The following is an 11,851-nucleotide window of genomic DNA, read 5'->3' on the forward strand; positions in this document are numbered from 1 at the left end:
ACATTGTAACATATAATTAATGTAATTACTAACCTTTAAAACGTATTCAAACTTGTGTAATACGGTACTCAAATTTTACAATAAATACGATTTTTCGAAATTGAATGAATCACATATTGTGACAATTATAATAATATAGTATTAAACCTATTGCTCCAGTAATACCATTTATATTGGCAGGAGCGTAAAAAAATGAACGCGCGTGGGTGAGTTGATAAGGATTTTCTCGCGACCGGGTTTTACTATACAACATGTCGACATCGTCGTCGTTGTGAGACTCTGTCGTTTATTTCGGTAACGTCAAAATCGCGGAAAACGCGAATACGGCTGATTGTATAATGTAACATAATACCCGCACATCGTAAGTAAAATGGAAACTACGATTTTTGTTTCCGCGTGCGTAACACACGATGGAATAATATCACTGGGTTGATGAATTAGTATGGCCGTACATTAAAAACGGATAAGCACACACGTCGTCGTGTCGCCGTTGCTCTTTCAATACCCTCAGCGCCGCGTCGGGTTCTTCCATTATAACAGTATATATGGGCACAAAAAGTTTTCATCGAGTCATCTTTTATTAAAATCCATTCAAAATGTCTACATAATGAAGGCGCCGCGTGGCTTAAAACAGTAAATTGTCGTCTCGTATACACACACACACACACACTCACGCACGTATACTTATACATACGTATATATACTATATACGCACCGATTTACGCGATGTATAATATAATAACGTATATACATAATATAATATTACGAAGAACATAAGCGCACGATATTCGTCTATCCGGTATCTTATAATGTGTGTAACTCGATTAAGCGCTAAAATATTCAAGTACTGAAAAACGTGTATATATATATACATAGGGACATAATGTGTGCTGTGTATACTATATTATATATTATATTGTACATCCGGGCATATGTGTCGTCAAAACCAAGCGTTGTTCGTACTGTATATTATACAACAAAAACATTTCATTAATTATAAATTAGGATATAATCTTGGTTCGTCGAGTATATACGATTTTAATTAATTCGCGAGGAGTGGTTTAAATGATGTGCGCTGATTACTGTGATACATACAATATATGATATAAGCTACTTTGCTAAAACATTAAAATAATATGAAACGGCGTTTGGGTACCCAGTAGGTATCTACGTATATAATACATTATTACAACAGGTACCCAGAGGTGTTCCCAATATTTTTTTTGAGAGTATACTAAGACTCTAGTCAAGGTGAAGATCCATGATTTAAACAAGGGAGGGTAGAATGATACAAATAGAACCTTTTTTTAAGTATTTAAAAATACTCATAAATCTTTTTAAAATAAAAGTAATAAACATGAATATTTAATAATATACAAATATTTTTACTGTGGTCTATAATTATAAAGGATGTGTTAAAAATATGAAAAAAAAAATCAAACTTTTAAAAAAAGCTTGAAATTACCTTTATAAGTCAATAAAATATGAAAATATACAAATACTAAAAAATTTAATTAAATAAATTGTTAAAAAATAATTTCTGCATCTTATTTTCGTCGTCTATTTCTTTTCTTTCTTTACCTCTAGGAGTGGAAACGGCAGAACGGTGATCTCTTAACCAAATTTTAATATAAGGTCTAGGATTAAAATCTGCAATTGAAGGGCCATTGATAGAGATGAACATCAAATCTGACACATTTTCAATGTTTAAGCTAGTCCTTAAATCAGTTATTGTCAAATTCATATCGGAAAACCCTCGTTCACAATCAGCTGTTGAAGTTGGGAGTATATTTAATGCTTTCATGAAACTAGAAAAAACATTTCTTGAACGGAAGTCAACTACACTTTCAAATTCAGAAAAACCTAATGTCCGTGATACTCTTTTAACTTCATCTTCTCCCTTTGCATCATTAATTGCTACTTTGAACACTTCATCAATTACCTATAAAATAAAAGACGATTTATTAAATATTCATTTATTCTGTTTAAATAATCAAAATATTGAAATAAATTATCAAAATAATAGTTTTTTTCTTTACCTGAATGTCTTCTAGCATTGTTTTATTTTTTGAGTCATCAAATAAGCGTTGACGCATTCTGTCTACTAAATTTTGCAAAAATTGTAACCTGTTAATCCCTCCTGATTTTGTCATTGTAATATTGACACCTTTGTTAATTCCTTTCTGAATAGCTTCTATAATTTCCTTTTCTTTTTCCCCAGGTTCAGCTTTCAGACTTTCTAAAATTCTAATCGTTCTATTTATCTCCGACTGGGCACGCATTAGAGTTGTTTTTCTGGACTGTAATATACAAGATAACATTGCAAGCTCAGAAAGAACATCGTAAAAAAGTCCAAGTTCCTCCAAAAAAGAAGAGGATTCTAATTTTTTTTTTATGCCATTTGATGTCACATCATGTGTTTTACTAACATGTAAATATATTCCCGGATAATTATTCCATATGGCTTTTATAGTTCGAAAACTGCTTGCAGACCAGCGTACATTCAAAACACGACCTATTTTTTTCATTTCAATGCCTACTTCAACACAAGATTTATCTAAACCCATTGAATTTTTAGGACTTTGATGATAGTAAGCGTAGAGTTTGTCCATTAGACTTTGGAAACGAGAGACTCCAGTACAATCTTTTATTACGTCATGTACTGAGAGTTCGAGGCGATGACATAAACAATGCCAGGTAAATAGATTCGGAATTTTTTCGCGTAGTTTAGTAGCAACTCCAGCTTTCTTACCCGTCATTACACTTGCTCCGTCACTGGCAAAAGCAATCCAGTTGTTTAATGCAAACGATGTTGATATCCCATTACATTCTAAACTTAACCAAATAGATTTTTCGATAGTTTCAGCATCTTGTCTATCTAAGTCAATCAGGTCTAAGAATGCTACAACCGGCGATTCTACGTCAAAATATGATGAAATATACAAAATTAGTGTACATTTGGTACTCAGCGTTGTTGATTCGTCAATCATTATGGTAAATTTCGAATTCGACTGTATAAGGCGTAAAATAAGTCGTTTGCGCATCTCCTTTGCAATGACGTTTACCATTCGAGTGGCAGTTATTCTGCTATGTAAGGAAGATCCCATGTCCAATCCATTGATTTGTTGTAATTGAACAAGTTCTTCAAACTGTTTAAAGGGACGGTGATTTTTTGCCAAGCAATATACAGTTCTAAAAAGTCGCGTATTGGAATCAATCTCTACTTCAGATATACGTTCGAACATTTTATCTAATACTTTGTCTGAGCTTTTTTTCAATATGTTTTCAGCTAACACATGAGCTTTGCTTTCTGAATGTTGTTTAATTTTATTTCTTAATGAAGCCAGTTGATTTGTACGATTACACCCAGCAGCTATGATTTCAAAGCCTACCCACTCAGAAGAAATTCGAACTTTGCTATCGATGTTAGATTTTTGAAAATTGATACTATTTTTAGCTTGAATGCAATTATTACATCCTAGTTTCCCATTTTTGCTACTTAACCATGAGTTTTTCTTTTGAAACTCTATTACCTGTTCTTTTGTCCATAATGCAGGCCAAATTTTGGAAGTATCCCATACATCTTGTATTTGATTATCGATTTGACTATCACTAACAAAATTATCTTCATTGGGCATCACTAGCTCGTGTGAACTAGTAGCACAAATGGCAGTATTAGTCGCATTTTTAGGTTTTTTTTCTCGGGGCATAAAAAAACTATCAAGTGTTCCGCTTTCACGTTTAAAATTCGAACTCATATTTTGATAAAAATTTAAATAACACTTTATACAGTAAAACAGATTAGGATAGTTAATTAAACTCAATTAAATAAATTAATAAAACTGCTCAAATAAAATGAATACGTTAGTAAATAATAATTAATAAAAGAATTAAGAACTTATTCACGGTAAACACAAACGGTAGATCACACAACGCACAATCGATTTATAAAAATAATAAAATGTTACAAGTCGGCGGTAACGGATGTACTGATTAAATTAATCGTGTTCAGAGTCAGACGCATTTCCATCATCTAACGCGATAGTTCGTTTCTTGTTTTCTGAGAATCTAATAATAGTTGTAAGATATAAGTGTCATATTTCCGTTATCAGCGTCATAAATAATAATTGACTTTCGTAGCATTTTCTGAGTAACCAAAACCAGTTTTTTTTTGTATATAATTTGAGAGTATACGCAGTATACCCATATTTCTGACAAAATATCTTGAGAGTATACGGCGTATATGTAGTATACCCTATGGGAACACCCCTGCAGGTACCTATCGTAATATTATGAATCGTATACTGGCAATATGTTATCATACTATGATATTACTGTGTGTGTTCTATCATACTATAACAAGCTATACATCCATCCCGACTTTGACAAGGAAAAAATGAACAACACAGCTAATTACTGTAATATCGGTATTCCTCGTCTTATGAACTATGTCAGGTTTACGGTGGAATAGATGTAGCACTTGGTATATTTTTAAACATGATTCGAACTATACTCTCTCTAAACTTTTCAGTTATTTTGTAATAATATTTGATACTTTCAACAAACCCTATTAAATATTATAGGAATCTCTAAGTTACAATTGTTACAAACTGAGGACATTACATTAAAATAACTATAGCAGCGCACAACAGGTCAGTGAGTCTTTTCTGAAACCATTGATAACTCCATGTGTAAACAAAAAACTCGATTTTCGTAGACAAACAAAATTCATACCTGGGCCATTTTATGCTAACCTGCAAACACATTTGAAAGACTAAGCTTAAAAACACCCTCCAAGTCTCAAGGATCTATTGATATCACGTTTTATTGAAATTGAACTGTATAGTAATTTTGGTTAATAGCGCGTTACACATACTTATACAATGTACAAATACTCAGCTTTATAATATTAGTATAGATACATATTTTCTAAATTATATTTTATTTATTAAACCTTTGTCGAGTGCCCTGTCTCGAATGGAATGATATTTGGTTGGTTCATAATGCGGTGGCACACTCCAGAGAAATAGTTATCGACATCCATTTAAACTGCTTAAAAGTGCATTGTTCGTAACAAATTATGAAAACTACATTCCTATATAATAATATATAACTCGCGTTGTAATATTATTTTATGGTCTGTGGCGCCGATTCGATATTTCGACGAACGCTATCATGCAAAACATTGCAATACGTTATTATTTATTAATAGTATATACCTAAATTCGTTTGACAGGTTTTAGTGGTTATTAGTACAATTGTACACGATATTATTATTACGCACAGCAACGTTGTATGATATCCACAACGCAAAATGTCTATATTTATTTCTACTGTTAATAAATCGTATAAATTCCGATGACTTTCAGCTGAAAATTTAATCGTTTGTTTTCGTTCGGACATTATTGTTATTGGAATATATTATTTTGTAAACGACTCCGGGGTCGAACACTAATGAAACATAATAATCAGGTCGATAACGCGTGACGCAGAAAATCATCGACAATGCGCACACATAAAATCCGACACAATATATACGCGCAACTGCCCAAATCTATAATATTATAGAATCGGGAGAATATCTACCATCGGATTTACACGGCGCGACGCTGGAGACCCGTAAATTGTACAGACGAATTTTACTCGAGGTCGAGCGGTCCTTGGGGAGGGGTGGAGTGAAGTAAATAATAATCGTGAAAAAAACACTACTCGGAATTCGTCTCCTGTAATTTTTTTTCTACCGACTTCGCGTCGTCCCCCCGCTGGTCGTGAAGAACTATACCTATAAAAGAGATTCCGAAATTCGCATGCTCAATTGTTTTCGTGTGAAACGAATGAAAAGGAAAGTGACAGTGACCGAAACAACTGCCGGACAACGTGCCCGGTGCAGAATAAAATATCATTTTTTTTTCGTTCATTTATTTTTTCTTAATTTTAAACGACTCGTAAACACCGTCGTTTAATCTAGAGAACCCGACAAATAGAATGTCCTCGCCAACAGAAGACGCGCTAAATGTAGATGAACGATGAACGTTCGTTTATGTTTTCGTATTGAATTTTTTTTTTTTTTTGACGTTTTAAAATCGTGTCAAAAATCATTAAACAAGGACGATGGAAACCCGTTGATATACTCGTGTCTCCTTAAGTCTGCTGTTGTGTGGCTTCACGCATAAGACGTTTACTGGTCCTTTCGACCGGAAAATTGAACTATATTATCTAATAAGGTACACATATATAAGACATACCGAAGTAACAATCTTGGAAAACGAAGGCTTCGTCTAAACCGTATAATTGAGGTTAATTACATATTAAAAGTTTGTATAATATACTACAAGGAGTAATCCAATTGAATATTCAACAAAATATTTATTTTTACTGTCAAACACAACGTGTTAGAAATTTATTATTTTTAAAATATTAAATGATCTAATCATTTATTTAAATTTATAGGATAATGATATATTGTAATTAGTGCAATACCGTATATAATGTACAAGACGTTTACCTACCTCAGTGTACAATTAATAATTCGATAGATAACTTATTTTTCTGGTAAATCGAAAAACAAATTTAATAGTTTTAATTTAAATTATAATGTTAATTAACCACGGCATCCCTTTACGCTATTCAGAGCGATATATTATGTTTGATCGTCGCTTTGACTTGTCATTATACGTGTAATTGTATTCAATCTAAAATGATAGCAGATTCATTGTCGAAAGAGGCGATACATTATATAGTATCGGTTGGTGCGCACTGTTTTACTTCGCGTAGTGCATATACATGCAGGATTGCAGGCATAGAGTCATAAATCTTTTTCGGAATCGGAAAGACAATAATATTATCTAATTGACAAATCGGCAATCACCAATGTCCCCAAAACAACGACAGTAATTGCGTTGACACAAGCAGGGTCGCTGGTAGAATACTAAGGGTCTGGTAAATGACTCATGCTCGCGAATTATGTACTACCGATAACATATTATATTAGATTACGGTTTATTCACCGTCCCACGATTGGATTATTTTCTTTCCAGTCGCAGTTGATTTATATCCTAAGAATTTTCGTACTCATATTGTCATGCAATGACGTCATCGCTTGACAAAAACATCACAATACATAATAATATACTATTTACACCATAAAACATCAAACACTGATATATAGCTATTTCAAAGTCCATACGGCGAATAATTACTCGAAAGTCGAAACATTATCATCGAACCGTTGAAAAAATCAGAACGCGCAAATAGTGTTCATATAATATACTGATACTATATAATATTATATTATAGTGTTGTAACTGTAACCTTGCAACGATATTTTTTATACTATAATATAATATGGCAAGTACGTGTACATCACGTGTATTTATCTACTAATTTCGTTAATTTTTGTACATGTTTTTTTTTCTCTTTGAAACCCCCATCGGTTAAGTCCGTGAGGTTAGTTCACGATAATCGACTACGTTCGTTCGACGACACGCTGTCGAGAGACGCTCGCACATGCTCTATTTAATCTATATAATATACGATATCAAAAGACATATTATTCATCCGTGTACGCGGGGCCAGAAGCCCGTCGACGTGTTTAGGCATACACGCATCAGGTGTATAGTGCATTGAAATTAACACTAACTATCGAGAACTCCGACCCGGAGAACGAAGGACGTTGGCTGTCGCCTCTGCCGGGGTATAATATATAGAACCGTTTGCCCGGGGGGCAGTGAATCTCTCGATGATTACCTCGGTGTCTCGGTCACTCTTGTATAAGACATACGTTTCTCTCTCTCTCTCTCTCTTTCTCAATTTTTCTTAATATCCTATGAAATTCATTACACTTTTGCCCGTCCTCGACGCCGTGTATACACGGTAGTATATTTTTCAATTATTAACGTTACTAATAACCCCACGGAGTCACAATGAGATCCGTGTATAGTAGCTTTGTGTGAATGCCCCGCACAACAATAGGCGCGTACCGTCCTCGGCGGTTTTAAGTCTCTGCGCTCGGGCGCGCGCGTGTGTGTGTGTACAATAAGAAGCGTGTATAAAAACGTAATGTATATATATATAAATATATACACATATATCATATTTTTCTTTTTACATTTGTGTATATGTGTGTGTGTGTGTGTGTGTGTTTATGCTGCACGTTAGTTATTATACCATACATATTGAGGAACACTATATAGAGAGAGACAGAGAGAGAGAGAAATTGAAGAGTAGCGGACCGAGATCGTATTATAGACGGGAGCGCTGCTGCAGTACAATGGGAGAGTTACGCGTTTCAAGGAGAATTGAGTTTTCTGGAATACTCAGGCCTTGTTAGCGGGGGGATTTTTTCTCCTCGTTGTTTCGCTTTCGGAGGGAACGGAATCGGCCGAGGACCGTGACAAAAACACGGAACAAATCGACGATTCCATCATCATTAACGTTGTATTTTATTTTTTCCCTCGCCCGTTCTGTTCTCGTGATAATAAGCCTTAACGTCGTGGACGACGACGACGAAGACAGTCTGGAGATGGTATTTTTTTGTCGCACACGCACCAATACATAATATTGTGTTGTAGAAATCATTATTGTTACATTCAATTGATTTCGGACGATTTTTTTTTTATATACATACATATAATAATAATAACAATAATAATAATAATAATAATAATAATTTAACGCACTACTCGGCGAACGGCCGTCCGCGGCGCGCAGTATACCTACCTACCGTAGTTTGTATACGCACCAGTTGATCAGGCGAAGGTTGACGTGGAAATCCGATTGACACAGATCCGGTGTGTGCGGTTACTGCTGCTGCTGCTGCTGCTGCCTTTCGCTGCAGCCGGCTCGAACAGGAAACGGTTAATTAGATCGCGATATATGGTCTCAACCCCCCGCCCCCCACACACACACACCCTTACTACCACCACCACCGCCATCTTCGCAACGAGTCGTCGTCGACTTCTATAAACTAAGAACGGGTGTGCGTATTATGATATTGCGAGCGAGTATCGGGTTTACGAACAAAAACTATCCGAAATGTGTTGTGCATTTGGAAACCGTTCGGTGGAAAAGGCAAATGTGACGTATATAATACGATATCGTACGGGCCGGTACCACACGTGTGCGCGTCAACGTTCCGAATTTCGTGTAACCAAACATCACCGGGACGTATCGCCCATTTAAATAATAATATAATATAATATGCGTACACGATTATAACGCGTATATAAGCAGTATCTACAATAATAATAATAATAATATACGGATTGCATTATACGTACAAACCGTATACCCGGAATAATTCACAGTATCCTCCGAACGCCGTGTATATTCCGACACTGGTACGGACTTATTTTTTGTCCGCTTCGTTTTTCGGTTTATAAACTCTACGGCCCGCGAACTTGTACGTACAATGATGTAGGTATATGCATATCGTAATAATGTTATAGTGGAAATTATTATTCGAAAATCCGCTCCCAAGTGGAAATCATATTAATGTATAATAATATTTTATTAGGTATTGGTGTTCTCGATGACAAATGATCGGATTACAGTGACAAATATATTCAAATAGAAAACGATATTGCAGCGTAGGCATACCTATTTACGAGAAAATGGCGTTTGACGTGCGTATCTAATCCTTAGAAATAAATTGTAGTCGCTTACACGCGTTGCACCAACATTTAACAATCTTGGTCACAAAAATAAAAATATGCTCGTATTTTCTACAATATTAAATTATTATTTCAAATTAAAATGATCGATTGAATGTGATTTTATTTTTGCTCACGAAACTCGCATTACTTATATTATAATATTTATTTTCACGACATAAATAACTAGATAATTAAAAAAATTACAAACTTCATTCCGTAGATATTTTAATACCATACCATGCAATAAATTTATCACAAACAGATGAAATACATTTATAAAATAAAAAACATCATCACACAAAAATTAATCGATTCAGTATAATATATTATAATAAGACTCGCTAAAACTGAATTTATTCGAAACGGTTACAAAATAATTTTATAGCATCTGATTCGATATTAGATAGGTACTCTAGTGACTTGAAAGTTTATATCTACGTTTTAATATTTAACTTTTTATATAAAAAATGCCGAGAAGTGATTTTTTATAAATCATTCTATCACAAATTGATGTCATCAATATTATAAATAAAAATTAATAGATTTTTTTTATTTATCTTAAAATATGTTATTATTTATTTATAATTATCAATAACCATATAACCAATTATTAAAAAAATATTTTTGTTCTCAAAGATTTATTATTCAAAGGGAAATAATTGTTGTGCAGTAATACGGTATTTTTAGGCATGTTTTTTTTTTTTAATACTTATAATGCAACTATCTAATAATTATAACATTACGGTTGTCAACACGGATAACTCTTTATTTTGAAGGGTATATTGGACTTAATAGTTATGTAGACTGAAATTCCGAATGTAGAATAATAAATCGATTCCAGAGACTGATATGGGCAAATACAATTGTCGACCCTTTCTGACCTCTGAAATTAGATGCATATAGCTGTTAATGTTAGCTGCAAAATATTAAAAACCATTATAATATTTAGAATAACGTGAATACGGTTTGGAAGATTGGAGTATGTGTCCATGGTATCCGTTCTTTATTTATTTAACTAAGAATGTTTCGAGTTCAAAAGAGAAACACGCGTATTCGTTTAGTTGGCGGCAGACACAGTCGACTTATTTGTTGAATAGTGAAACTATTACAATAGCCGATGATAACAAAATCATAGTTGATGTGTCCGTATATTCTGGTTTTTTAACAACAACAAAAATTACCAAAAACAATTTCAACCGTCAGCAATCATAATGATGTTACATTTATTTTTTTCGAAGGAATTATTAGTTTAACAACCGAGTTTCCAAATGATTGATCCAATGAAATGATGTATCGATGTTACTCGTTGCAGTGGCCTGCGATGCTTGCTAACGTAAATATCGGTTCGGGTCCGAAGACCATTCAGGCCAGCACGGCAGCGGCGCAATGATTTCGTTTTCACCGCATTAATAATTCACTGCTATTATTATTGAACGGTGAGAATTAATCGATTTTCAATTTCGTCGTCAACTACGACTAATTTGTCTACCCGGGTAGACATCAGATAATAATATAATAATAATATTACACCTATACTGAGGAAATCGGACTATAAAAATTAAAAATATAGTATTATATACAACACACTGGCCGTTGTGCGACGTGTATCATTAAAATATTTTTGTTATTCCATATTATCTATACGAGTATATGGTGTACGAACACAAGACTCACTCGCTAATCCGTTCGAAGCGTCGTGTACCTGAATTATACAATAATATAATATAATAGTCGTCACAATAATACAATAATATCGTTACGATACGCGTGGTCGAAATACGCCAATACGTATACAATATATATATATATATATGTATATGTATATATTACATAAAGTCTCGTCTGTCGCGGCGAGGATGGCCTCCGTCCCGACGATATTCGAAAATCGATTTTTCCGCACGTAGGCACCCCCTATTATATACGTCACCGAAACGCGCGTACCTATGTATTATTGTTGTATATATACGCTTCAAGTGTACTCCGCGAACGCCGCTCGCCGTACATCTGACGCACCATAGATCTGACGTTTCCGTTGCAGAACGGCGGGTACAACGATATGATTGTAGTCGTTATTATTTTCGTATATCGTGTAATATACGTTTGCGCGAAAACGATATTTCATCCGGACCGGGTGCGACGGCGGCGACGTGAGATTAATTTCAACCGCGAGTCTACTATTATAATATTGTCGTATGCGC

General features: G+C 34.3%; 1 protein-coding gene across 1 annotated transcript; it reads right to left on the reverse strand.

Annotated features, from left to right (window-relative positions):
• Window positions 1-1,420: 1,420 nt before the first annotated feature.
• On the reverse strand, window positions 1,421-3,673 carry LOC113554164 (E3 SUMO-protein ligase KIAA1586-like). Its single transcript, XM_026957885.1, has 2 exons — window positions 2,040-3,673; window positions 1,421-1,942 (listed from the first exon to the last, which is right to left on the reverse strand). Exons 1-2 carry the CDS (start codon window positions 3,636-3,638, stop codon window positions 1,511-1,513), a joined length of 2,031 nt encoding a protein of 676 aa, XP_026813686.1. The 5' UTR covers window positions 3,639-3,673; the 3' UTR covers window positions 1,421-1,510.
• Between the last annotated feature and the right edge of the window lie 8,178 nt (window positions 3,674-11,851).

The sequence above is a fragment of the Rhopalosiphum maidis genome, chromosome 2 (genome assembly GCF_003676215.2).
Source record: "Rhopalosiphum maidis isolate BTI-1 chromosome 2, ASM367621v3, whole genome shotgun sequence".
Lineage (NCBI taxonomy): Eukaryota > Metazoa > Arthropoda > Insecta > Hemiptera > Aphididae > Rhopalosiphum > Rhopalosiphum maidis.